This window comes from Melanerpes formicivorus, unplaced genomic scaffold (assembly GCF_026170545.1).
Source record: "Melanerpes formicivorus ecotype bairdi unplaced genomic scaffold, bMelFor1.0.p_v2 SCAF_69, whole genome shotgun sequence".
NCBI classification, from domain to species: domain Eukaryota; kingdom Metazoa; phylum Chordata; class Aves; order Piciformes; family Picidae; genus Melanerpes; species Melanerpes formicivorus.
Genome location: NW_027142421.1, coordinates 2,647,818 through 2,673,407, shown reverse-complemented (window position 1 = coordinate 2,673,407; position 25,590 = coordinate 2,647,818). Strand labels below are relative to the sequence as shown.

At 48.4% G+C, this 25,590-nt stretch overlaps 1 protein-coding gene across 1 annotated transcript; it reads right to left on the bottom strand.

The window, feature by feature from the left end:
- Positions 1-317: 317 nt before the first annotated feature.
- On the bottom strand, positions 318-17,228 carry IRF4 (interferon regulatory factor 4). Its single transcript, XM_068162943.1, has 9 exons — positions 17,166-17,228; positions 15,030-15,325; positions 14,416-14,602; positions 13,314-13,402; positions 12,628-12,769; positions 10,406-10,513; positions 8,555-8,908; positions 4,029-4,141; positions 318-1,330 (listed from the first exon to the last, which is right to left on the bottom strand). Exons 2-9 carry the CDS (start codon positions 15,231-15,233, stop codon positions 1,187-1,189), a joined length of 1,341 nt encoding a protein of 446 aa, XP_068019044.1. The 5' UTR covers positions 15,234-15,325; positions 17,166-17,228; the 3' UTR covers positions 318-1,186.
- Between the last annotated feature and the right edge of the window lie 8,362 nt (positions 17,229-25,590).

Sequence of the window (25,590 nt, the reverse complement as noted above, 5' to 3'; positions counted from 1 at the left end):
CAAAAGTGGTGGTTGTTTTAATGTGGCTCTTGCATGTGCCATCACAAACGGGCTGGCAGAACCATTCCTGTGCTGCTTCCCAGCTTAATTATAATGCATACCTACATACTTATATATATATATATACACACACACATATATATGATATATATATATGAGATATATATATGTGAGATACACATATATATGAGAGATATATATATGAGATACACATATATATGTGATTGATATATATGTGAGATACACACATATATATATGTGATGATATATGTGAGATACATATATATATATGTGAGATATATATATGTGTGTGTGTATATATATATATATAATGCATAGTAGCTTTTGATTATAAGAAAAATGTAACTGATTTTTAAACTTGCTCTTTGGGACTCTAGAATGTTAGTGGCTGACCCACTAAATCCACAGATAATAGGAGCTGAACAATCACAGAGTCACAGAATGGTGGGGGTTGGAAGGGATCTCTGGAGATCATCTAGTTCCCCTTTTCCTAACACAGTACCATAAATGCATCATCACCTTAGAAACTGCTTTTATGGGGGAAAGGGTAGGGTAATCCACTAGAAACAGGGGCAGCAATGAAAGTCATCATCAGGACAAATGTCAGTCAGGCATTTAAAAAAATATGTCTTTGAGGAATTGCTCTGGTTTGAAAAAATACACCGGAATATTCTATAGAAGAACACAGGCATCGCGCTTAGGAATCTGAATTTACACCCACGGATGTGTATTGGCTACTCTCAATAAACCATCTAGTAGCTACACTTTCAGACTGGGAACACCACAAATGTAGGTACCTTCCCTGAGATCAGTGATCCAAAATAAATAGTCCTGCAAATACAACAGTACAAACTCTGGATTTAAGTCTTCGGTGCACATTGGTCCTCAGAACCCCAGGAGAGCGGGAAGCAAATGTAAACACAGCAATCATTTTGTCAGTTATGAGTTATTCTCTGTGACAGCTGGAACCTGTGTGAGATGTGGCATCCCAGCAGTGAAGACCCATCGTTTGTATCATACAAAAAGGGCTGTCCCAGTTCACTTTCCTATCATGGACCCCTGAACGCATCCAGCTGCCGTGTAGGTCTCCAAACTGCAACCCAGATCTGCTCCTCCACTCTGCATCATCTTTACAGTGCCTTTAAGGACCCTCTTCCTGAGGGTCTTATTCTTGAATAGAGGAATGGCGAATAGATCTGTGATAATCCTCCGGGCTAGTCACAAGTTCTGGTAAGTCATAGCCTCTCAGAAGATGTCCACTGTTTTGCTGAGCAAAGTAATACAGCTGCCTGGCAAACATTGGTTCAACCTTGAGAGCAGAAACAAAACAAGGTTAATTAGACATGTGACAGGATTCCATGCTCCTCATCTTAGCTGGTTCAAAAACAAGTTCAAAACAAGGCAGGACAAACCCATTCTGCTTCCCAGAATGGGAAAACTATTCCAGTGGTCTCACCAATCTCTGTCTCAAGCCAAGCCTTGCTTGTTCTGCTGCCAGCACACTCCTTAGCATGGCCTTCCTTCAAGAGGCACATACCAGTGACACAAATGATGTATTGTGGCCCCTTGGCCAGCCCCTGGGTACAACTGATGTCTACAGGCCAGGCATCTCCATGGCCACTCAAATGCATGACAAAGCACTTGAAGTCTCATCTGCCTTGTGAAGTACTCAAGCTCAAAATGCTGGAGCCCTCAGGTAGACTGAGATATGTTGCCAAATGACTTCAATCTAACACTAAGGCTGGCCATTGGAATGGGCTGCCCAGGGAGGTGGTGGAGTCACCATCACTGGAGGTGTTTAGGATGAGACTGGATGGGGTGCTTGGTGCCATGGTTTAGTTGATTAGATGGTGTTGGGTGATAGGTTGGACTTGGTGATCTCAAAGGTCTTTTCCAACCTGGTTAATTCAATTCAATTCTATGCTATGCTATGCTATGCTATGCTATGCTACGCTATTGTACTCTACTCTTGTTTCTGTTCATTCAACAGCTGATGAGGAATCTGTTCACACTGCCCTCACTCCTCTCTCTTCAGAAACCACTCAGGGCTTTGGGCTTTGACTGGAAATATTTAAACTGCACACTGAGAACAAACACCTGAAGCTCTCCTTACTCTCAGGGAAAGGACAGGTTGTGGACAACTCTTTTCCACAACCCTCTCCTGCTAGTCAGGCAGCCCCTCTACCTTAAGCCACAGGAATCACTTTGGAGGAAAACTCAGCCTTACTCTCAACAACTACCTGAAGTGTTGGAGTGAGATGAGGGTTGGGCTGTTCTCCTAAGTAACAAGCAATAGGTCAAAAAGAAATGACCTCAAATTGCACTGGGGAGGTTTAGAGGGAATGTGAGGAACAATTTCTTCACCAAAAGGGTTGTAAGGGTTGTCCAGACCTGGAACAGGCTTCCCAGGGCAGTGCCAAAGCCCCCATTCCTGGAGGGACTGAAAAGTCATGTAGACGCGGTGCTGAGGGACATAGTGTTGTGGTGACCTGGCAGTGTTGGGTTAATGGTTGGACTCAATGATCTTAAAGGTCTCTTCCAACCAAAATGATCTTATAAAAAATATACAGTCCATGGCTCTCACCTCTGGGAAGGGAGAAACCCAGACAGGATCACCATGTGGGAGTACCCTCACTGATCCCCCTTCCCTTCCTCTCATCAGCATTCAGAGGCAGCTGAACACTCCCCATCCCACCATGGAGAAGATGGGAAGGTAGTGGGGCAGGTGAGCCAGAAAACTCCTGGGGCATAGCTATTTGGTGAGATGGTGGAGCTCCCCTGCCCATCAGCCAGTACAGCCCAACATGCTGAGCAGGTTGAGGATCAGCTGGTAAGGGGGAAGCAAAGTTCTGGAAAGAGCAGGAGGCACAAGTTCACAGAGAAACTTCCAGACTAAAAGATAGAGAAGGAGTAATAGGAAACTGAGAGATGGAAAGATGAAAAGCCAAAATGAGGGTGGAAGAGAATTCCAGGAGAGACAGGATAAAGAGCTACCTCTAATCAGCCATTGCACAGCTGGGGAGGGATTTGTGAGCTTGCCACCTTCCACCCCAGAAACTGCCATGCAGCAGCGTGACTATGAAAGTTAAGGGGAGGCCACAGCTTAGGACAAAAGCCTGACCTAGGGCTGCTACCAAAGAGCTTCCAGAAAATTCAGAAAGGCACCAATTTTCTTCCCAAGGATGCAGTAAACTAAGCCCTGATGCTAGTGTGTGCATTATCACCTCTCTTGTGGTTTTATGGGCCAGTACAGCCAATTTAGAAAGTACCTGGTCTCAGTCTCTGTCATCACTCCCTCTCAGGCAGCATCCCGAAACACCAGCTCTGAGTGAGTGTGAACTGTGGTCAGTCAGCCCAGGAGCTTGCAGCTACCTTAACCCCAGAGCTGCACAGGTAGCCCCTGCATCAGGGCTGAGGTTCCTGATATGCAGGCTAGGACTCTGGAGCATCTTCAGGTGCAGCACTTGTGGAGACACCACATCCTTCACCACCCTGGCAGCCCCAACAGCTGCATATATGGCCTGGGGCAACAAAACACTCCAGCTCTTCCAGGGTACCTTTCAGCTTTAGGTTCTGAATCAATTTGCAAGAGATCATCAACAAGACTTAGGTGTGACAGCAAAGGAAATGGAATGACAGAACCATGAAAGGGTTTGAGCTGGAAGAGACCTTTAAAGGTCACCTAGCCTAACCACCTGCAGTGAGCAGGGACATCTTCAACCAGAGCAGGCTGCTCAGAGCCCCAGACAACCTGACCTGGAGTGCCTCCAGGGATGGAGCATCTACCTCCTCCATGGGCAAGCTGCTAAAATAAGGTGCTCTGCCCTCCTGAGGGCTACCAGTCAGTCCTTGTCAGAGCCAGAGATTCAACCCCAGTCTGGATGGTGCTGCATTTGCAGGAATTTGTTACCTCCCTCACTACCGACACAAGGCAGAGAAGCCTTACTGGCAGATTCAGATCCTCCAAGGAACATGTTTCTTTTAGGTAAGGCAGAAGTCCTACTTACATGGGCTGTAATTAGTTTCCTCTGCCTCTGTGGATCTGGAAATTCCTCCCCAAAGCACAGAGCAACCTGGTACCGTGGCAGTGGACGTCCATGGTGAGCAAAAGCTTGCAGCTCTGGGAAGAGAGAAAAGGGATTTGAGTTAACCCCAGTGGGCAGGGAAGCACCATGCAGCCACTCGCTCCCAGCAGCAGGCTGGGGGAGGGATCTGGAAGGGCAAAAGGGAGACAGCTTGTGGGTTGAGATAGACAGTTTAATAGGTAAGAAAGGACCCCAAAGACAGACAAAAAAAATAAAAACAAAATAAACCAATGATGCAAAAAAGCAATTGCTCAGCACCAGCCAACCGATGGCCAGCCAGTCCCCAGGCAACAGTAGCCTCTGGGAAAATCCCACCCATGTTTTACTGCTGACCATGAGGTCATATGGTCTAGAATAGCCCTTTGGTCAGCTGGTGTCCTCTCCCACCCTCATGTCTACCCCAGCCTACTTCTGTGGGCACACAGTGAGAAATGGAGAAAGCCTTGAGCTGTGCAAACTTTAGCTACAGCATCCCTGTGTTACCAGCACTCCTTGGATCACAAATCCAAACCGCAGCACCACATGGGCTGCTATGAAGAGATTAATTCCTTCACAGCCAAAACCAGCACAGGCTGGTAAGGAAGACTTTGTGGATGGCTAAGCTCTAAATGGAAGACCATGGAGCACAGTAGGGGAAGATAAAGTGACCCCCAGAGGAAGACGAGGGAGGTCAGGAAAAGACAAGAGGCAAGGTGAAGCCACTGAGATTGGAGACTTTCCCGCAGACCATCTGGCACTGCAATTTTTTCTGTCTGCTTTGCCTCACAAGTTAGTTCATGGGCACAAACCAAGATGTCCTCCAATCAGTATTTTTATTGGGCCTCAACAGCAGGACCTCACAGAGCAGACATTGGTAAGAGCCAGAACTTGCTCAAGTGGACACCCAACAGCTGCACAGAAGCCAGCAGCCTTTTAGTAGAGCCAGAAACTCAAAGTGTTGCCAGCCATGGAATTCATCCTAAGCTAGACACAGCAGTGGAGGCACCATTCTCCTTGTGCCTCATGATTGATGAGGGGGCATCAAAACATGGAAAACCTGATTTAAGCCATGCACTGAGCCAGTGTGCTGCCCTCCTATGTTCCCCTCACCAGCCCACATCCTTGCACAGAGGGAAAAGGTCACGTTATATTATTACTGCAATAGTCAAAGTGGTTCCTATGACAGAGAGCAGGGGAGATCTTTATAAGAGGCTTCTACTCAGACCACAACCACTATGTTGTATTTTAGACACTGTATTTCCTTCTAGAAAAAAAGAAATCTGCATCTAATCCAATGTCCTTGTTAAAGCCTGCATTATGTGAAGTATTTCCACAGAGCTGATTGGCAAAGATTTCATTTTCATTGACCATTCTGTTCATGCTTTCTGGAAACAGTCAAAATTCATATGAAAAGCAGTGTCTTCCCATGAAGCACCCCCTGAAGAGTCTTCAAGCTTGGCATGAAAAATGCACCTCCTTCTGAAATGCACCCCTGCCACTTCTGCTCTAACCAGAGCTTTGCAGACCAAGGTGTGAATGCAGTTCCTTCCACCTACGTGTCCTGGCCCTGGCTTGAGATTACTGGTCTTACCAGAAGGGTCAGTTGTAAGACTAAAACAACAAGTAACCCACTGAGAGAGTGAAGCACAATGCTCCTCAGAGTCTCCCTCAAAACCCTGGTTTCATGTTTTTATCCTTTCCCCCCAGTTTTATTAGACCCCAGCAATTCCCCACAGACCTGGAGAAGAAAGCCCTTTTTCTTCTCCACCAGTAGAATAATCAAGGCTGAAGGTCAACCTTGCACTTCTCCAAACCCTTCTGCTCACTCCATCTCCCTTTCCAGGCCAAAGAACATCCTCTAACACTACAGGGCTCCCCATGCACCTTCCTAAACCTTTCCCATACCCTGATACTTGAGGTCCAGCTCTTTCTGCCAAGCCAAACCTCCTCTGGCTGCTCCCCTTAAGCTCCCAAATTCCCTTCTTCTATCTCCTGCTCTCTACCCAGCCCAACTCACCACATTTACTACTCCCCAGAGACCATCTACCTGCTTTCTGATTTATTGCTGGTTTAGCCTTCTCAACAGTACAGGCTGCTCAACTCAAGCCTTGATGCTCTGGAGTAGGTTGCAGAGTCCAGATGCTGAGTGAGGCCCTAATTGCTGTGCTCCACAGCAGTTCTACACTTGCCCCTTTCTCTACTGTCCAAGGTCTTCTCTCCTGGCAGAGATCTCCTGCCACTCTTTCTGAGGGAGGTCCAGTTTCCTAAGGCAGGGATCCTCATGACTGCTTGCATTCTTTGCCCTCAGCACATTCAAATATGCCCATGGCAAGCAGCTTACAAACCTAGCTGAGCACCAACACCTGACAAAACTAACTCTGCACACACCAATGCAACCACGTACCTGGAGCTGCACACACACTGGTGCACAAACAACTCAGGAGGAGGCAAAAAATAGCTATTGCCTGGCCTTATCTTTGGAGTTAGGCATCTGAAAAGAGACCTCCTGTCAACCATTTGGAAGAACCCAGAGTACATTTAAAAAGCCACCTGAGGAAAGGGAAAGGGTTTCCCAAAACCATGATCAGAAGTAGAATTGTGCATCTTTAAAGTAGCATGTGATTGAAGTCCAAATCAATACCCCAACCACAAATTCCCCTTTCTAACTGTCAATTCTCACATCTAGGATGAGATTTATTTCTTTAAATGCCCTTCTTGCCTGACCATCTTGCTAGGAGGGTACATCAACATGGAGAAAAGAAGGCTCCGAGGTGACCTAATTGTGGCCTTCCAGGATCTGAAGGGGGCCTACAGGAAGGCTGGGGAAGGACTTCTCAGGTTATCAGGTAGTGATAGGACTAGGGGGAATGGAATGAAGCTGGAGGTGGGGAGATTCAGGCTGGATGTGAGGAAGAAGTTCTTCACCATGAGAGTGGTGAAGCCCTGGAATGGGTTGTCCAGGGAGGTGGTTGTGGCCCCATTCCTGGAGGTGTTTAAGCCCAGGCTGGATGAGGCTCTGGGCAGCCTGATCTAGTGTGGGGTGTCCCTGCCCATGGCAGGGGGGCTGGAACTAGATGATCCTTGTGGTCCCTTCCAACCCTGACTGATTCTATGATCATTCCTGGAATACAATGTATGTTAAAGCTGTTGGCTTGGGTTTGCTGGGTTTATTTAGTTTTTGACAGGATTATTGTCCCAAGAGAGTCATGCCAGCACTGATGCCCTCTTCTAATGAGAAAACACCCCAAGTCATATGCACACTGATCACCCACAGCAATGCTACAACCTCAAAAGAGAGCCAAGGTGTATTCCTGCTGCCCAAGCTGTCCTTTGGGACAATGACTGTCTCCCAGCTTCCCTGGGTGGACAGCTTTCCTCCCTCTAACAGCTCAGAAGCATTGGGAAGGGGAGTTGAGGCTCTGCCCTTTCCTTCCATGGGCTGGAAGGAGAAGACACTGTCCTGAGCAGTGTCCTTGCCCACTCTGTACTGCCTGTGGTGAATCAAGACCTGTGAAGACCTTCTCCCAGTGCTCTAGAGAGGTAACCAACTCCTTGCTGAGAGTATAAAGAAATCTCAAAACTCCAGAGGCTGTGAAATCCTCTTTACCTCCAAGATATCATTTAAACACTGGCAAAAGCTGAGATGCTTTCACCTGAACTTCATGCTGGTATTTGTATACTCTGACCAAGATCTCAGGCTCAATTTGGGTCAATAGCACCATGAGTACAGACCTAACTAGGACTTCTGTGAGAAGATCCAGCATCAGGATCCACTTCTCTCTGACACTCAGTTTGTGGAAAGACTCTTTTGTTAGGTTCCTCCTCATGCTTCTTAAAGAGATGTGGAATTTTGGGTGTCACTATCAGCTCATTCCTGCTTATTTGTGCAGGGGCACTGGAGGTGCATGGAGAGCAGAATTTGACAGGATTATCCAAAAGTCAACAACCCCTTGACTGCTCTTGCCCAGAAGAAGTGAGGAGCACCTCTGCTATAATGACAGACTGAGAGAGTTGGAACTATTCAGTCTGGAGTAAAGAAGGCTCTGAGAAGACCTTATTGTGGCCTTCCAGGATCTGAAGGGGGCCTACAAGAAAGCTGGGGAGGGACTTTTGAGGGTGTCAGGTAGTGATAGGACTAGGGGGATGGAAAAAAATAGAAATGTGTAGATTCAGCTTGGATGTTAGGAAGAAGTCCTTCCCCATGAGGGTGGTGAGACACTGGAACAGGTTGCCCAGGGAGGTGGTAGAAACCTCATCCCTGGAGGTTTTTAAGGCCAGGCTGGATGTGGATGTGAGCAACCTGATGTAGTGTGAGGTGTCCCTGCCCATGAATTGGGGTTGGAACTGGATGATCCTTGAAGTCCCTTCCAACCCTAAGGTTACACAGAAAGAGCCCTCCTGTAAAGCTGAAGTGGACAGTGACCAGGTGACACCTCCAGAAACACTACCAAAGGCCTATTGGAAATTACCTGCCAAAAACTGCTGAGTGTCAAAGAGCTTGCAGGTTTGGTCCCGCTCCAGTTTATTGGGTCGATCACTGCAGAGTGCCAGAGGCCCATCCCAGTAGATCCTGCTTTGGCAAAGTCTCTTAGCGTAGAGGCCATCAGGTGCCATCCACAGTATTACTCCTCGTTCCAAGTGGCTCAGTAGTTTTTCTATGTTCTTCCTCTGGCCATTTTCCTCTGGATAAGGGAAGATTACTTGCTCCAGGCTGCTGACCTCATAACTTTGGCCGTGGGATATTCTGCAACCTTCAGGACTAGAAGTTGTCACCTCCTTGACCAGTATTTCACGGTAATACAAGCAGATGTGGAGTCGACCATCTACAAGAAGGCAAAATAAAAAGCACCACTGTGATACATCAGGCTGAACACTTTATGTTTCAGAGCTATGCTAGGACCAGCAGGCAAGCCTGAAAGAGATTTCTGAGCCTGGTAGTCACCACCACCCAGAAGACAGGCTCACAACAGCCAAAATTGCATAAATCATACAAATACTAAACCTTTTGAGACACAGTGGAATTAATGCCCTCTCATTTAATCTAAAGGCTACTGATGTGGGAATTTTGTAGGCACTAACACCCTGCAGACTTCATGTTTCCCTTTAAAAGGAAAAGTCTGCACAAGACAAGTTGTTGCTGGTCATATTTTCTCAGGTCACATTACAATTAAACCCACAGCTCAGTTTACTTCCTCAGATTTAATCAGGAAGTAGCTGTTTCTCCCCAGATTTTGCATAAAAGGTTTCTGCAGAGGGGATCTGCAAGCTTACACTGAAGAGAAGCAACTGCTGGCTCCAGCTCCAGCAGGGATGTACCTCAAGTCCCCAGCCTGACTCTCAAATGGCTACTTGGTCAACTTGGCTGACCCCTGAAAATCACACTGCACTGAATAGATAGAAATATAGTATCTGTGTGTATGAAGTGTGCTTCTACATATAAACACAGAGACACACATAGAGATACAGACCCTGGTTCAGGAGAACAACCCTGCTCAAGACACCTGCTCAGTACCATGCTACGGGTTGATCCATTATTGCTGTGACAAGCCCATTCCTACACCATCGCCCAGATTTTATTCAGGAAGTTCCTCAGCATCCAGATGTCTGCAAACCTGGATGAAATATCTTCCCTTCCCTTTCCCAAACACCTTATTTTCACCAGGAATCATTAATTAGGTGGCACAAGGAGAAATGTAGCAAGGTGCCCAGGTGAGACTGGGGTTTGGGGGCTCCTACCAAATGAAATACTGAACTAAAAGTCACTGAGCTCCCCCAAAATATCCAAGCTCCCCTCATTTGGTGGCTCACTGAAGAAACCCAGCACTGACACTGTGAGCCAGCAAAGCACTTCCCAACTTTAACCACTTTCATCACTTTGAGCTGGGGCTACACGCATCTAAGTATCCCAGAAAAGGGAGGCAAAAGCAACCCCATTGGTAATGGGCTGCCTGGGGAGGTGGTGGAGTTGTCATCATTGGAGGTGTTTAGGAGGAGGCTTGATGGGGTGACTGGTTGCATGGTTTAGTTGATTAGGTGGTGTTGGATGATGGGTTGGACGCAACAATCCTGAAGGTCTCTTCCAGCCTGGTCTGGTCTGGTCTGGTCTGGTCTGGTCTGGTCTATTCTATTCTATTCTATTCTATTCTATTCTATTCTATTCTATTCTATTCTATTTGCCAAAATTAATTAATTGAAAAGGTTTCTTTTGTTTTTCCTTCTTTTTCTCTTTTCATCAGAAAGAAGAGACGGTGTCAGGACAAGTCAGAAGCCAGAGCCTGTTTTCATGCTCTGCAGAAAGCCTGGAGAGGCTTGGACCTTACCTGACAGGGCGAGAGCTTCACCGGACCTTATGCTTGGCTCGATCGGGATGCCAGGAGTCTGGGACTCAGGAGGGGCACAAGCATAAAAGGTTCCTGTCACCTGACAACCTGTTTTCACAAACAAAAGTCAGTAACAGTTGCCTGAATCCTAAAGAAAAGCTGGGGCAGAGATCACACGAGCGAGTTTGTCTGGGCCCCACCAGCAACTCTCTCTCTCTCTCTTCCCCCCTTTCCTCTTAAAAAGATGCTCTTTCCCTGCTTTTCCAGGTATGTCAGCTCTGCTGAGCTCTCTGGATCTCCCATTGTTTGGGATGGATTTTCATTTGGGTCTGCACAAAATACCCCTTTAGCATGTCAGTATTCCCCTTGGTCCTTTTTCCTTACCCAACATATTGTTCCATTACAGAGTTGATTTACATTTTCAACTACAGTGCTCTCAGGAGCTGCCTGCTTAAACCAATCAGTCCCATATAAGAGATTTTACTAGTGTCAGGTAGAAGAATAAAGCTGGAATTAACACTGCTTAAAGGATAGGTAAAGGAATTTGTGCAGCAGGAGATTATTAGGGCTTTACTACTAGGATTATTCTTAGACTCATCCAAGAGATGCCTTTCAGTAGGTGAATTATATCAGGAGATGTTTTCCTCTGTTTGGAGGATGATGGGAATGACTTGCAGATAAACAAACACTGCCTTTCCCCAGTGGTAGGAACCAGGAGCTGGAGCAATGTGGATACAAACTAGCCACAAGTCTTGACACTTTTAATGAGAAACTCAAAGCCAGCCACTAACAACTGCCTCCAAATGCAGAAAATGTGTGTGTAACTGCTGCACAGGATGTACCTCAGCGCACAGCTCATTCAGCTTGCCACCTCCATTTCTCATTAGCAAATAGCTCAGCTGTTTAAGATCTAGTGGAGACTTGCAAAGATGCTGAGGGCACTGGAGCATCTCTCTGAAGAGGAAAGGCTGAGACCTGGGGCTGTTTAGAAAAGAATAGACTGAGAGGACATCTTCTCAATACTGATCAGGGGACAAGAGGATGGGGCCAAACTCCTTCCAGTGATGCCCAGTGACAGATGAAGGGGCAATGGGCACAGGAGGTTCCGTCTTAACATGAAAGAAAAACTTCTTTCCTGTGAGTGTACCAGAGCACTAGGCCAAGCTGCCCAGAGAGAGGTTGTGGAGTCTCCTTCTCTGGAGACATTTCAAGCCTGCCTAGACATTGTGATCCTGTGCAACCTGCTCTGGGCAACTCCGCATCAGCAGTGGGGTTGGACTAGGTGATCTCCAGAGATCTCCTCTAATACCCACTATGCTGGGATTCTGGGATGTTTTCTGTCAGCAAAAGTTGCCCTGCACTGAGCATTTACTTTTTAGCAGAGCCAAAGACTTCTCCGGACTGAAATCTCTACAGAGCTGTCCTCTGAAAATGTAGTATCTGCTCTTAGAAGTTCCTTCTCCCTTTCCATCCCTTCTTGCCCTTCTGAGCCAGCTGCTGCTTCTCACAAAGCAAATGCCTGTGTCATCAGGTGAGTTATCCTGCAAGGCTCTACAGCACATGTTTCCCTTTCTCTCATATTTCATCCCCTGCAGAGTTCAGCATTGGCAGTTTTCACAATTCAGGCTTTTTTTTCCTAAGGATGCTGAGCTTGGAAAGCCACGATTATGTCAGGCTCTGGTACTTGGAGTTCTTCAGGGAAGGGAACATCCCTTTATTCTGTCTCTGCTGTACCAGCCCCAAGAGAGACTCAATCCATGACAAGTTGTCCCATTGCCACAGCACTAAAATAAAGACTTAATTTCAGCTTTGCCCTGGGAACAACAATGCCATTCTAAGCCACAAGGCTGGAGGGAAAACCTCACTGATGTGTGCCTCAGAAGGTCCAAAACCAGAAAGCAAAGCTAAACACATGTTCCCATTTGGGGTTTTGGAGGGGGGTTGGTTCTCAGGGCTTTGGAGACAGCAGACAACTTTTGGGGGCTGACTTGTGTCAGCTCAGAGGACTGAGCAGCCCACACACCACATGTACAGTGGCAAAGCAAGAGCCTTGAGGGCAAAAGCTCTTGCCACGATCCCCATGGCTCTCCCAGACGGGAGCCCAGCACCCATCTCCAGCCACTTCTGCTAATTCACATCAAAGCCACAAAGCAGCAGCCTGAAATCTGCTGTACTTCCAGGTGACCCACCTCAACAAGCAATCCTAAACAGGAGCATCTTACCGTTTTCACAGCCAGGTCCTTGCCAGTGATGGCTGCGAGCTGCAAAGGGGACACTGGCACACTGGTAGGGAATGTCAGGATGTGGCTGCTCCGGGGCAAACTCCCTCCAGTTCCGTTCGTGGGGCACCATGTAGTTTGGTACCTATTCAATTTAACAAGATAATTCTTTTACTCAGCAGCTGTTAAACCCACTGTGATGCATGGATGGCATCAGCTTCCACATCTCAGCTCCTTGATTTTCTCCGACAAAGCCCATGGAGGTCTGAGCTTTGCCCGGGCTACACAAATGGCACTTGGCCACCACCGCGAATGAGGCTTTCAAATGAACTTCTCACCACTGGTGTAAATAATAAGCAGAGTGGAATAACAAAAGGCAGTCAAAGCATGACTGGTAAATGTCTGCCCAGAAGAGCAAGGCTTTGCTGGGTGCATGTACTCTGGCATCAACAGAAGGGCAGGGCACCAGGGTCTATCGCCCAACAGAAAAAGGATAAACAACACCCAGGGAAATCAAATTCCCTGTGGCCTCACATGACATTACAAAAGCTGCTTCTTGCATTCTCAGTTTGTGTAATAAAGTTTCTTCCCAGGGAGAAGCAGAGAGAAAAGACAGACACAGCACACAGCACAAAAATGCTGCTGCTCAGTGTTCAAGTAGCAAGCGAAATGCGCAACTGATGTCGTACCTGAGATGGTAGTGAAGTGTAAGGAGATGTTATTGGAAAGGAATGGTTCATCATTAATGGTTGCTCCTCCATGCTGATCTGTTTTGCACCTACATTCACCAGAAGGATGAAAATACATGTCAACCACAGCATAAGGAAATCTGGAATTGGCAGACTGAAGACAGAACCCCAGCATGGTAGGGATTGGAAGGGACTTCTGGAGATCATCTACTCCAAGACCCCTGCTAAAACAAGGTCACACAGAGCAGGTTGCCCAGGATTGCAATATCCAGGTGGGTTTGGAATCTCCCCAGAGAAGAAGACTCCACAACCCCTCAGCACAGCCTGAGTGCAGTCAGGCAGGCAGGCGAGGTGGAGCTCGTACCCTCACAATAAAGTTTCTCCCCATGTTCAGGTGGAGCTGACCAATTCATACAACTTTGAAGATAAATCCATACAACTTTGAAGATAAATCCATACAACATGACTTTGAACAAGCAGACTAAAATGGGGCAGGATTTGGGACAGAACTCCTGGTAGTCCATTCTCCTGGGCTCTCCAGTGTCTCCCAGGGAGTGTTGCTCAGCCATACCCAGTGGTGGGTACACCCACAATTCCCTCTCTGGGCCATGCCTGGCACTAGGAGCTTCTTGGAGGCCAGGCAGCTAGCTGCAGGCTGGGCAATCTTCACTCCCAGCTCTTCCCCCTGCAGCAGTTACTAACTATCCAGCTCAAAATACTTCTGCTCTTCCCTGTATTCCAAGCCAAGATCCAGTAAGCAATTTATGGAGGATTTTTTGCCATGAGGCACTTGCTTGGTTCTATCTACAAAGAGCTGGTAGGGATGCTCCAACTATAAGAGCAATTCCTCCAATGATGTGCAGGGCACTCATCTGCATCTCCTGCAAGGTCTCCCTTCCACTACCCTGACTCAGACACCAGTGGTCTTCGCACAGATCCAGCCTTGTGAGTCATCAGGACAAGCTGCACTTGAGCCCTGCATTTTATCTCCTTACAAAGACTTAAAAAGACTGTGGGGCCATCCCAGAAAAGCACATTTTGGTCCTCATCTGCTTAAAATGGGACATATTTACACTCACACAAGGAATCTGAGATGCTTTACCTTTTTTAGCTCCTTCTGGCACTATTCTGTACACTTTATAAGGATCTGAGATGTCCAGCTGGCTTCTCTCCACCAGCTCTTCAAAGTCATTGCTCTTGTTCAAAGCGCACCTTAATCTTGTCTTCCAGGTAGGGGGGTCTGGTTTATCAATGCCCTCTCTGAACTTCCCTTTGAAAAGAGCCCAAGCCTGGAAACATTTGAGATAATCAAAAGAATGAGGGGGGAAAAAAAAAAAAGAAAAAAGAAAAGAAAGCAGAATCAAGCACAAGGTACAAATCCACAATGCTTGAAACACCATCCGTCCGTGTGCTTGTATGGGCATGAATTTACTCCCTATAGGTTTAGGCTGACAAAAAAAGCAGCGTGGAAAGGTAGGAAAAAGTTGAGCAGACACACAGGAAAGGGGAGAAAATGATCCAAGAAATAGATGTGCTGCAGTCCCACAAGCATCAAGCTCCACAAGGAGAAGAGGGAAAGGGCGTGTGCTCTTGACCCTCAAACACAGGAGACACCAAGGCAAGAGGCAGGGCCACCCCGGAGAGCCAGCTAAAGAGGATGAGCCCTCCAGACACGCCTCTTATGACCCCAAGCCCCAAGGCCAGGCTGAGCCCTACCTTGAAGAGGGCAGCATCTTCCTCCCGGTTGTAGTCCTGCTTGCCCGCGTGCTTCCAGGGGATGCGGAAGATGCTCTTCTCATCGTTCTCCCACACCAGCCCCGGGTACTTGCCGCTGTCGATCTGGTCGATCAGCCACTGACGAAGTTTGCCGTTGCCACAGCTCACCGAGTTCATCCCGCACTCACCTGCCTCCAAGTTCATGCCACTCGTGTCAAAAGCTTGGGTGGGGGGTTTTGGGGTGCCTCACCGAGCCCGCCTCTCCGCACACACCCAAGCACCAGCTCTCGGGGGAACTGCAGAGGAAGGAGAGAGGAGCGGAATTGAGGGGGAGAGGAAAAGCCCCAGGTCAGGCCCTGACAAGACCCCGTGCGGAGCCCCACCTTCGGCCCCCAGCCACCACTGCCACACGTGTGACACCAAACGGCAGCTTCTGCGTGCAAGGGAGGGCTGGGGGACCCGGGAAACACGGTACAGAGCCTCAGGAAGCTGGGCACAGTCCCCCACACACCTCCCCAGGCACCACTCACGCTGCAGACTGACAGACTTCCCCCCTGTCCCGACACTGCTTTGCATGAATGTACACAAGGGGGGGTGTTGAAATCTGCACTGTGGGTGACTTGAGGAACAAAGCCCTTGTCCTACCCAGAGCTGGGTGATTTTTCTTTGTTATTTTCTAAGCAAATTTAAAAAAAAAGGGGGGGGGGGAGCATAAAAATGTTTTTCATCTGACAGGGTACATACATAGTGTCAGCACACACAGAATTTGGAGGGATTCACACAAATTGCTGATTTATACAGCAGATAACTGTAAGATCAAAGGAGTTTTCAAAAGCTCATTTAAGCAAGACACATTGGAACGTGCTATGTCCTACACATACCTACCCCCTCCCAACTGCTCCCAGCATGCATATATATAGTAGCATCCAATTCCACAGATTGCAAATACCTCTAAGTGGGAAGACGCCAACCAACCTACAGAGGAGCCTGGCAGGGGACCCTTGTCCCCAGGAACACAGGAGCTTGCAGCCAGCAGCACAGAGCCCTGGCTGTGTGCAGCCCTAAGTGCTGGGCACCTGCTGGAAAGGCCCTAATAGGAAGTCACCAACAGCAGTGATAGGGATTTGGTGTCAAGTTTATCTCCCAGATCTGAAAGTGCTTGAATGCTCCCAAAAGCTTAATTTGGTGGGGTTCCCTCACCACCACCAGGCTTTCATCTAATAGATAGATGTGGTGCTGAAAGACATGGTTTAGTGGTGACCTGGCAGTGCTAGGTTAATGGCTGGACTTGGCAGTCTTGAAGACCTCTTCCAACCGAAACGAGTCTATGATTATAACAAAAAAGTAATTCCTTACCCACAGCCTTTGCTTCTAGCCACAAAGGAGACTTTAAGAGGTCCTTATAAAGGTACCTATGGGAGGCAGCACCCTCACACCTCTCCTCACTGACAGCATCCCCCAGGACACTAACTTGTCCTCCAGCTTCTCATCTGGACACAACGTGTCTGAGGGGCAACCAAGACCACAGGTGACAGAATCAATCCCATCATGGTGGGGGTTGGAAGGGACCTCTGGGGATCATCTAGTCCAAATCCCCTGCTAAAGCACAGTCATACACAGTATGTTGTCCAGGACTGCAATATCTAGGTGGATTTGGAATCTCTCCAGAGAAGGAGATTCCACAACCTCTCTGGAACAGAACAGGACCCCACTGGAACCTGCACAAAACCCCAGACAGTCTTTTCCTACACCTTAGACAGGGCACAAAGTGCGTCCACCCATCCATCCACACAACCCTCCCCAGGGCAGGGGGAATCGGCAGTGCCGGGGCCAGTGCACATCTCACGTCGGGAGCAGATAAGGGGCAGGTATTCTTATTATCCTTTAATTAGGGGGGAAACAAATTATTCCCCTCCCCCCCCCCAAAAAAAAAAAAAAAGGGGGGTGGGGGGGTGGGGGTGTGGAGGCTGCTGAGGTGCTGCCAGCACCAGGAGAAGCCCAAACGGGGACCAGCCGAGATGCCCACCCCATGACACACCCCGGCCCGTCGGGTCCCGCCGTACGGGTTGCTCTGGTCGGGTCCCGGAGGGGGCTCCCCGGTGCTGGAGTGGGGGCAGGGGAATCCCTGCTTCTTACCTCTGTGGCGGCGCCGGGAGCGGGCAGGAGCCGCCGAATGCCGGGGCGGCTGCTGGGACCGGGCGCAGCGTGACTGGGCCGGTGGCACCGGGAAGTTTCTTTATATGATGGGAGGGCAAGAGGAGGAGAAGGGAGGGGGGGTAAGAGAGGCGGTCCCCGGCCCGGAGGTGGAGCCGGCAGAGAGCGGGGACTTTGCGAGCTGGAAAACATCTGAGGCAGTGACATACGCCCGTTGCTGGTAAACACCGGCGGCGGGGCGGGGAGGGCTGAGCCCGCGCTGGGTTTTTTTTCTATCGACACAGCCAGACACATATACATAAATAGCACGGGGAAACTCCTACCGATGGTAGCCAGGCGGCTTTTACTGTAAAAAGACCCAGATAGCTACACCCACCACAAATGGTGGCTTAGACGGCGCCGGTTGGGCCCCCGGGCTGCTCGGAGAGACGGCGGGGACATCTGCACACCCATCCACCCACCCGTTCACTCACCTACCCACCCATTCACCCACCCATCCATCCATCCATCCATCCCTCCCTCCCTCCCACCACGCCATGCCTGGGGTGGTACCTCCCACCCACCCTCCTTGCATCTTGGTTTTACCTGTGCCGCCAAGCCGGGATGGCGGAGGGGATGAGAAATTCTCCGAAGGGAGGGCAAGTCAGTGGGTTTGGCGCTCGAGGGTCTCCCCCAGCAGCCTGTAAGGTGTGAAGCAGGGCACAAAGTTGGGGGGGGAGCAGTGGTGGTGCTGGATCCTGCAAACAGCAAGACCCAATAGGGCAGTGGCAACTGAAGCCTGTGAAGCTGCTCCTGCCCCATTGAGCTCAGGTGATGATGCCCTGGGACTGCCTGTCTTAAGTACCAGAGCAGGGCTGGGTGCTGGAGAACCAGCAAAGTCCCCTTCCCTAACGTTGTGGGGTGATGGTGTGAGATCCAGGCTTGCGCGACAGCCTTCCTTGCCACCTTTTGGCTTAGAAACACGTGTTTCACGCCACAAGTCTTGTCTTCTTGCTGCTCTGTTTCAACGTCTCCAGCACACATCCATCCACATCCTTTCTGCTGTAACGTCTCAGATCAAGAAACGAGTCATCACGCTGCTGCGCTGGCAGGCTGGAGGGTGGCCACAGGCTCTGGGATACTGCAAATCTTCAACGCCATCTTCTGAAATTTACATGTCATTATCGCCGCCTTTTGAGGGAGAAGTGAGAAGCACAGGCAGCTTTAGATATCAGGTTTATAACACCCCAGCCATCCTCTAAAATAAGAGCTGGCAGTGCCCCATCCCAAATCTTCTCCGTCACGAGTTAAGGCACCTCCAAAACATGAACATATGTCTCTGAGATTGGAGGTGATTGATTGCAGGCCACCACCAATCGAGACGAGCAACCACAGCTTTACCAAAAAGCATCTAGAAAGCCTACCTAAAACCCCAGTTTCCATTCCTAGGGGCAGGAGTGTGTGTACTCAGGGTGCCAACTGTCATTTTCTGGAGTACAAAAATCATCTTGAAACACACCACTTGAAAACAAACCCTCCTGGGGACTTTTCTCTTTTGCAGCTTTTAAAAACAGCAAATTCTGGGCCCGTGTGAAGCACAGAGATTTTGATCTGCATGTGGTCAAACCCTTTGGGTGTAAAAACCCCCACTTTCCTCAAATGTTGGAGATTGTTTTGAATAAAACAGTTGTTCTTGTCCAAAGAAATTCATGTGTGGATAGAGAGGTCAATGAGGTATACACTTTATGGATGTATGTATTGACAGGATGAGGGGTGATGGCTTCAAGCTGAAAGAAGCTCCATCTAGATTAGACTTTAGGAGGAAATTCTTCCCCATGAGGGCAGTGAGGCACTAGAACTAGTTGTCCAGAGAAGTTGTGGAGGCTCCAAGCCTGGAAATGTTCCAAGCGAGACTGCATGGAGTCTTGCTGCTCATGGCAGAAGACTGAAAGTATATGATCTTGAAGGTCCCTTCCAACCCAAACCATTCTATGATTCACCTACAGAAATCCTTGAGAGAAGACAAAAGCAACCATAACCCCCCCAGGCAGCATATACGTGGGCAATCACCGGGCTGGGTGGGTGGTTGCTCTCTTTGTGCAGCAAGAACTCCACTGTCTCCAGTTGTCCTAATGTGTGAGGCAATGCTCAGAGCCCTGTGTGCACACTCAGCTTTTGCAAAGATGTCTTGACATGAGTAAAACATGCTAGTCTCAACTTTGCTGACTCCATTACTGTGGCTCTCTGTACCTCAACTGCTGAAGATGGCAAAAAGAAGTTGCTTAGGACCACCACTTCAGACTGAGAAGTAGAAAACTCTGATCAATAACACAGCTGTGGTGTCCACATGAATTGCTGCAGCAGTTTGCCAGCAAACTTTCGTTGGGTGCTTTTTGCATGCATGAAGAGACAATGCCCCCCCTAACTAGCCTGGCTGGTGAGGTGAATGATCGCAGCACCTCAAGCCTCTGCCTCTTTGGCAAGTGATTTCCACAGCACCACAAGTGCCTGACCCTTCAAACATTGCCCAAAAACCCCACTTGCCTTCATGGAAGTTCTCAGTGTTGGTGACTGAACTGAAGCCCTGGTGTGAAAATGTTCTTGCTGCTGTTTCACCACGCCAGTCACCACTGGGCCCCTGGTTTTCACACTCTGAAGGTCATACTGACTAAAGGCATACCAGGAAAAGTGACTGTTTCTTCTCAACAGTCGTTTGCAAGCCCTCAGTGCATAGAAAGCTGTCTTCTGCTTTCACCAAACTCCTCTGAAGTCCTAGCTGACTCACCTGGGAATTGCACCCGAGGCAGAAAAGCAAAGCCAGATCAGATGGGATGCTGGAGGCTCTCTGGAATAGGTTCCTGTGGAGAAGTGTGGTGCTGAGGCAAAGGACACACGTATTAAACACTCTTGCACTCTGAAGTTTGCTTTTTCTTTCCTTCAGCAAGATTATTCTTGCTCTGCTGGGTGCAAGGGCTCTCCTACCTCCCCCAAAACCTACCAGTCTCCAAGACACAAGGATCTGTTGGAACAGTACATCTGGCAGCAGAAATCTTACGAGGATTGCTGCTCATTCAGAGGCTCTCCCCTCACTGGAGACCACAAAAAAACCCACTTGGATGGATGGTGGGGGTGTTTCCTTCCCCTCTTATTTATCTTTCCACATGTTTGCAGATATATGTGGTTATTCTTGGATCATTATTAACACCTTTCCCAATAACATTTCTACTTTGCCAAGTGCCACACTAAATTGCTGCGGTAGGATCCAGTGAGGTGTAAATGAACAGCCTTCTCTTGGCCATAGATTCCGGCTAGATAAAAGGAAGATGTTTTTTACATTGAGAGTGATGAGACACTGGCCCAGGTTGCCCAGAGGAGGTAGCAGATGCCCTGCCCTTGCAAACATTCCGGATCATGTTGCTTGGAGCTCTGAGCAACCTGATCTAACTGAGGATGTTCCTGCTCATTGCAAGGGGGTTGAACTAGATGAACTTGAAAGGTTCCTTCAGACTCACACCAGTCTGTGATTCTATTCTCTGACCTGCTTCTGATGTGCTGGGAAAGAAGATTCAGGCAAAGTGGGTCTCAGGAGCAGATAGCTGAAGGGAGGAACAACTCCTGCTCAGATTTGTGGACTCTCCTCTTCAGTGCACAGAAACACGTGACAAACCATACGGCATGGAAACATCCAGCTGTAGATTTGTGTCTCCTCGAGGTCAGACGCTGCTGGTGGGTATCTAACATGTCATTGTTTCTGCTGCAGGTTCAAGAGGTAATTACTCATTGCTGTCTGAGGAAAATGCCACTGGCTTTTGCTCTTTCTTGTTCCTTTGCTTGTGGGCCTTTTGTTGAAGAACCCAAAATCTCACAGTTTTGTGGAAAGGGGAAACACTCAAAAGTAAAAAACTCAGCTTCTCACTATCCTTTAATGCATCAAATCACAGCAAGCACTATTACTGGTCCCTGGTTTTTAAAGTATCATCCCCAACACAACAGTTTTGGAGAGACAACCTGTTCCGAGTGCTTTTAAAACAGCATAGAGAACCATTTCTAGAACAGTCCTAATGTGGCCACCTTGTGACCATTTTTGCTTTTGCCAGTCTCTGCTGGCTGTCATACCAGCGTCATCTAAGTACTGTGCTCAGGTTCCCTGGTGTCGAAGATCAAGCCCACATCATTTCCCGGGTCCAAAAGATCAACCTGGGTTTGTGCATTTTGGGGTTGAGCTTCCACTTCAAAGACACTGAGCTATGAGAAGCCCAGAAAATTACTTGGAGAGGCAAAGGATAAGGATGACACAAGAAGTAAAAATCACTGAAAACTAAACATAGAGCATTAAAAAACTCCACAAACTGCGTGTGTGTTGTCCATCCTTCCCTGCTGCCTGCTGCAGGCCTCTGTTCAATACCAAACTTTGGGTTTTTGGAGTTCAAGCATGTGAAAAGCCATGCAAATCAGGAATTTAAATGATGAAGGGCTCAGAAATGAAGCTTTTGGAGGTTTCACAGAAACGATAGACAGAACCACAGGATCATTTTGGTTGGAAAAGACCTTTAAGATCATCATTATCTAACTCTAACAAGTCTGCTGCTAAACCACATCCCTCAGCACCACATCTCTCTGTCCTTTAAACACCTCCAAGGAAAGATGTGGCTGCCACTGGGATTTCCCTGCCTTGAGGAAACTGGGAGGCTCTTCTGTTGCTTGTGGCTGCTGCAGGGTGAAAACCACTGGTGGCACATTCACCCCTTTGGAAGGAGCTGTTTAAGCAACAATAGGTAAAACTTACCCTGCACAATCTCAAACACGATGTGGTTTCATCCTATCTTGCTTACTGAGGGGTAAATCCTCAGCCTGGAGTTACTGAGCAGGTGGTGAGGAGGTGCAGATGGTTCTGAGAAGGAGGTGGTGGCAATGGTCTAGCAGTTTGTGTGACCTTCTTTTTGATAGACTTAAAAGAGGAACCCACAGCCCCCATTTAGTGAGCAAGGGGGGCTGTATTCTGAATTATCTAAAGAATGTAAATCCACCAAAGAATTGCTCTTCCTTGGGCAGCAGCACAAATAATTGGGGTTGAGGAGGACCATGGTGGCACCAGGCAGGTTTGGTTATGATCTAAGGAGAGTAGACACAATCCCTAAATGAGTGAATGGTGGAATTCCATTTTGAAAAGCAGCAAGTCAGCCTTTCAAGATGTGCAGAGGAATGATTTAAAAGGAAACAAGTCTTGCTAAGCAAGGTCTTTGATGGAGGGTGAGAACAGGGGATAAGAGAGGACATCCAGAGTTTCTCCTGCTATCAGTGGTCACTCTGGCACGTACAGAAATCAGCAAGTGCATTCTGAAAGCTTTTAGACACATGAAACGTTTTCATGAGCTGCAACACCAAATACAATCAAACATCACTTTACCGTTCTGTCCCAGATGAATCCCTGGGTCCTCAGCACCTTCAGCTCCAGTGCCTGGATCATGGGGCAGCTGCTGTTGGCAGAGGATTTGGGGCAAGCTCTTGCAGTCCTGTGAAAACAGACATTTGTGTTACAGCTCTCCTTGCCAGGTGCTAGGCTTGCCAGTTCCAGAGAAACAGGGAACTACCAGAGAGACTCCAGTGGAGGCAATGAAGGTGCTGGGGGTGCTGGCTGGAGCATCGCATCCAAGGAAGAAAGGCTGAGAGACCTGAGACTGTTTAGCCTGCAGAAGAGCAGGCTGAGAGGGGATCTTCTCAATGCTGATCAATATCTAAAGGGTAAGGGACAAGAGGATGGGAACAAACTCTTCAGTGGTGCCCAGTGACAGAACAAGTGGCAATGGGCACAAACTGGAACCCAGGGGATTCCACCTGAACATGAGGAAAAGCTTCCTTCCTGTGAAGATGATGGAGCACCAGAGCAGGCTGCCCAGAGATTGTGGAGCTTCCTTCCCCAGAGAGATTCCAAACCTGCCTGGACACTGTGATCCTGTGCAACCTGCCATGGGTTACCCTGCTTTAATGTTGGGGGGGTTGGAACTAGATGATCCTCAGAGATCCTTTCCAACACCCACTAATCTGAGATTTTGCAAGTAGTGAATAGATGAAACTATAGTACCAATATGCTACTAAACCTCCTCCCATCCTTCTCTTCTCCAGATCACAGCAGCTCTGGATATCACCATGTAAGGAAGTGCCACAGAAATTGCAGATCTCCATCTGCAATGCTCTTGTCAGAACAGCACTTGGGATTCAATTACGTTTAGGCAGCAGACAATTAGGTGCTGGTCTGCATAGATGCTGTCAAGGAGAGCTGGAAAAGCCCTGCAGAAGTGAGAGCATGGCCTCACACATCTGGAGGGTTTCCTGTGGTCAGTGTTGGGTTTTACACTGCAGGTCCAGAGTGGCTGAAGCAAAGTGCTCTGGAACCCAAGAGGAGATGTGCAAACGGAGGGAGAGACATTTTCCAGCAGCAGTGGGGGGCTGCTTTCTGTGCATTTTAAAGCATCTCACCCAACTTGCTGCTTTTCACATTCTTAGGAGAATTCTTACTATTGTCTGAGTTTCATCTGACAGTTGACGCTGGCCCACACTGCCTTCTGAGGAGTCCACAGCTGCAGCGACTGTTGGCAGCTGATGCTGCCTGGATGGCCCTAACTAGCTCTGGGGCCAGGTTGCTCTTCTCTGATGGTGAACCAAAAGAGGTCTCTGCACGCGCGGCTGCCCTCGGGTAGTACGAACAGGAAGGACACTCTGAAGGGTGACTTACTAGCACTGGCAAACGCTTCCCTTTTGAAGCAAAACACACATTTTCACACTACCAGTGATGACAGCTTGGCCATGCACACTTCTGTTGAAGATGCTGCGTGCTAGAAAACACCAAGAAATTCCCTCGCCCACTGCGCATTACTCACTTGGTTACATAATTCTTCTTTCTTTTTGATTTTACTGTTGATTGGGTCAAAAAATAAAAGTAAAAACAACAACAACAACAAAAAAAAAAGTGCTAGTGCAATGGTCTGAGAATTAGAGAAGCATTGCCATTTATGTGCCCAGGTGACCACAACATTATTGTCTCCCTGTACTCAGCACTGGTGAGGCCACACCTGGAATACTGGGCTCGGTTTTGGGCCCTGCACGCCAAGAAGGTCAGTAAGGTGCTGGACTGTGGCCAGAAAAGGGCAATGAAGCTGGCAAAGGGTCTGGAGAACGAGTCATATTAGGAATGAAGACCAGAACAAGAGGAAGCAAGTTCAAGTTGTGCCACAGGGAGGTTTAGGTTGGTCATTAGGAACAGTTTATTCACTGAAAGGGTTGTCAAGCCCTGGAACAGGCTGCCCAGGGCAGTGGTACCCATCACACCTGGAGAGGTTTAAAGACACGTAGATGGGGTGCTGAGGGATGTGGGTTAGCAGTGACCAGGCAGTACTAAGCTGTCCTCTGATTTCATCTTATGTAAGGCAAAATCGTGTCATATCTCTGTATTACTCTGTTAGCCTTCCCACCACACTGGCTGCCTCGAGTAGGCTTAAATAAAAGAGAGAGAGAAGAAAGAAATGGCCACTTGGTGGCCTTCACAAACTGCTGCTCAAAACACCCACAGCCAGATCCTGCTATCACAGCTCAAGAACAGTTCCCCCATCAGCTTCACTGGGTACAAAGTGTCCTGGCTAGGAGCTTGCCTGTTGCAGGAAGACAGTCTGTCCTTCCAAGGCAAGGGCCTGCTGCTGCTATCCTGCCAGAGCAGCTGTGAATTCGTCTTCCTTCCCCAGAGAGAAGGACATCCAGCAGCCTTTGAAGGGATGTGGAGAAAATTCCCTTCTAGTGCTGCATCTCTCAGGAAAATGGATGCAGCTCCTGAAAGTTCCTTCCAGCTCCCCCAGGTGCCCCTATCTTCTTGTAGAGAAGCAGCAGGAAACCACCACACCAGAAATGAAAACCTCGTTTGGCATCCCACTGAAAGCATCTTACCTTTACCAAGGCAGGCCACTACAAACTCCATGAAGATCAGGTGAGCTGCCATGTCTGTTAACTTCAGGACCGTGCACCGTGGCCACCCAACACACCACCAGCAGCAAACTAAGAAATGTTGAGGGGAAGCTCTTGAGGACTGCAGGGAAAAGAGGAATTTGGTGACAACCCAAAACCATGCAATGACTCTGAGCTTTTGGGTTCCACTACATTTTTGTGTTACTTTCAAAGATGATCACAATGGACATCTGCATGTGTGCAAACTGCTGTGTTTACTATTCAAGCCATCAGGCGCCAAGAGGATGAACCGCATCCAATACTGGGGTCCCTATTACAAGAGGGATATGGAGGTGCTGGAACGTGTCCAGAGAAGGGCCATGAGGATGATCAGAGGGCTGGAGCACCTCTCTTATGAGGACAGACTGAAGGAGTTGGGGCTGCTCAGTCTGGAGAAAAGAAGGCTGGGGAAGGACTTCTCAGGATCTCAGGTAGT

Coding starts and splice junctions, on each gene's coding strand:
- IRF4 (XM_068162943.1), bottom strand. CDS start 15,233: ATGAACTTGGAGGCAGGTGAGTGCGGGATGAACTCGGTGAGCTGTGGC. Junction 13,403..14,415: donor GCCAGAAGGAGCTAAAAAAG/GTAAAGCATCTC, acceptor TGGTGAATGTAG/GTGCAAAACAGATCAGCATG. Junction 1,331..4,028: donor GGAAACTAATTACAGCCCAT/GTAAGTAGGACT, acceptor TCTGCTCTCAAG/GTTGAACCAATGTTTGCCAG.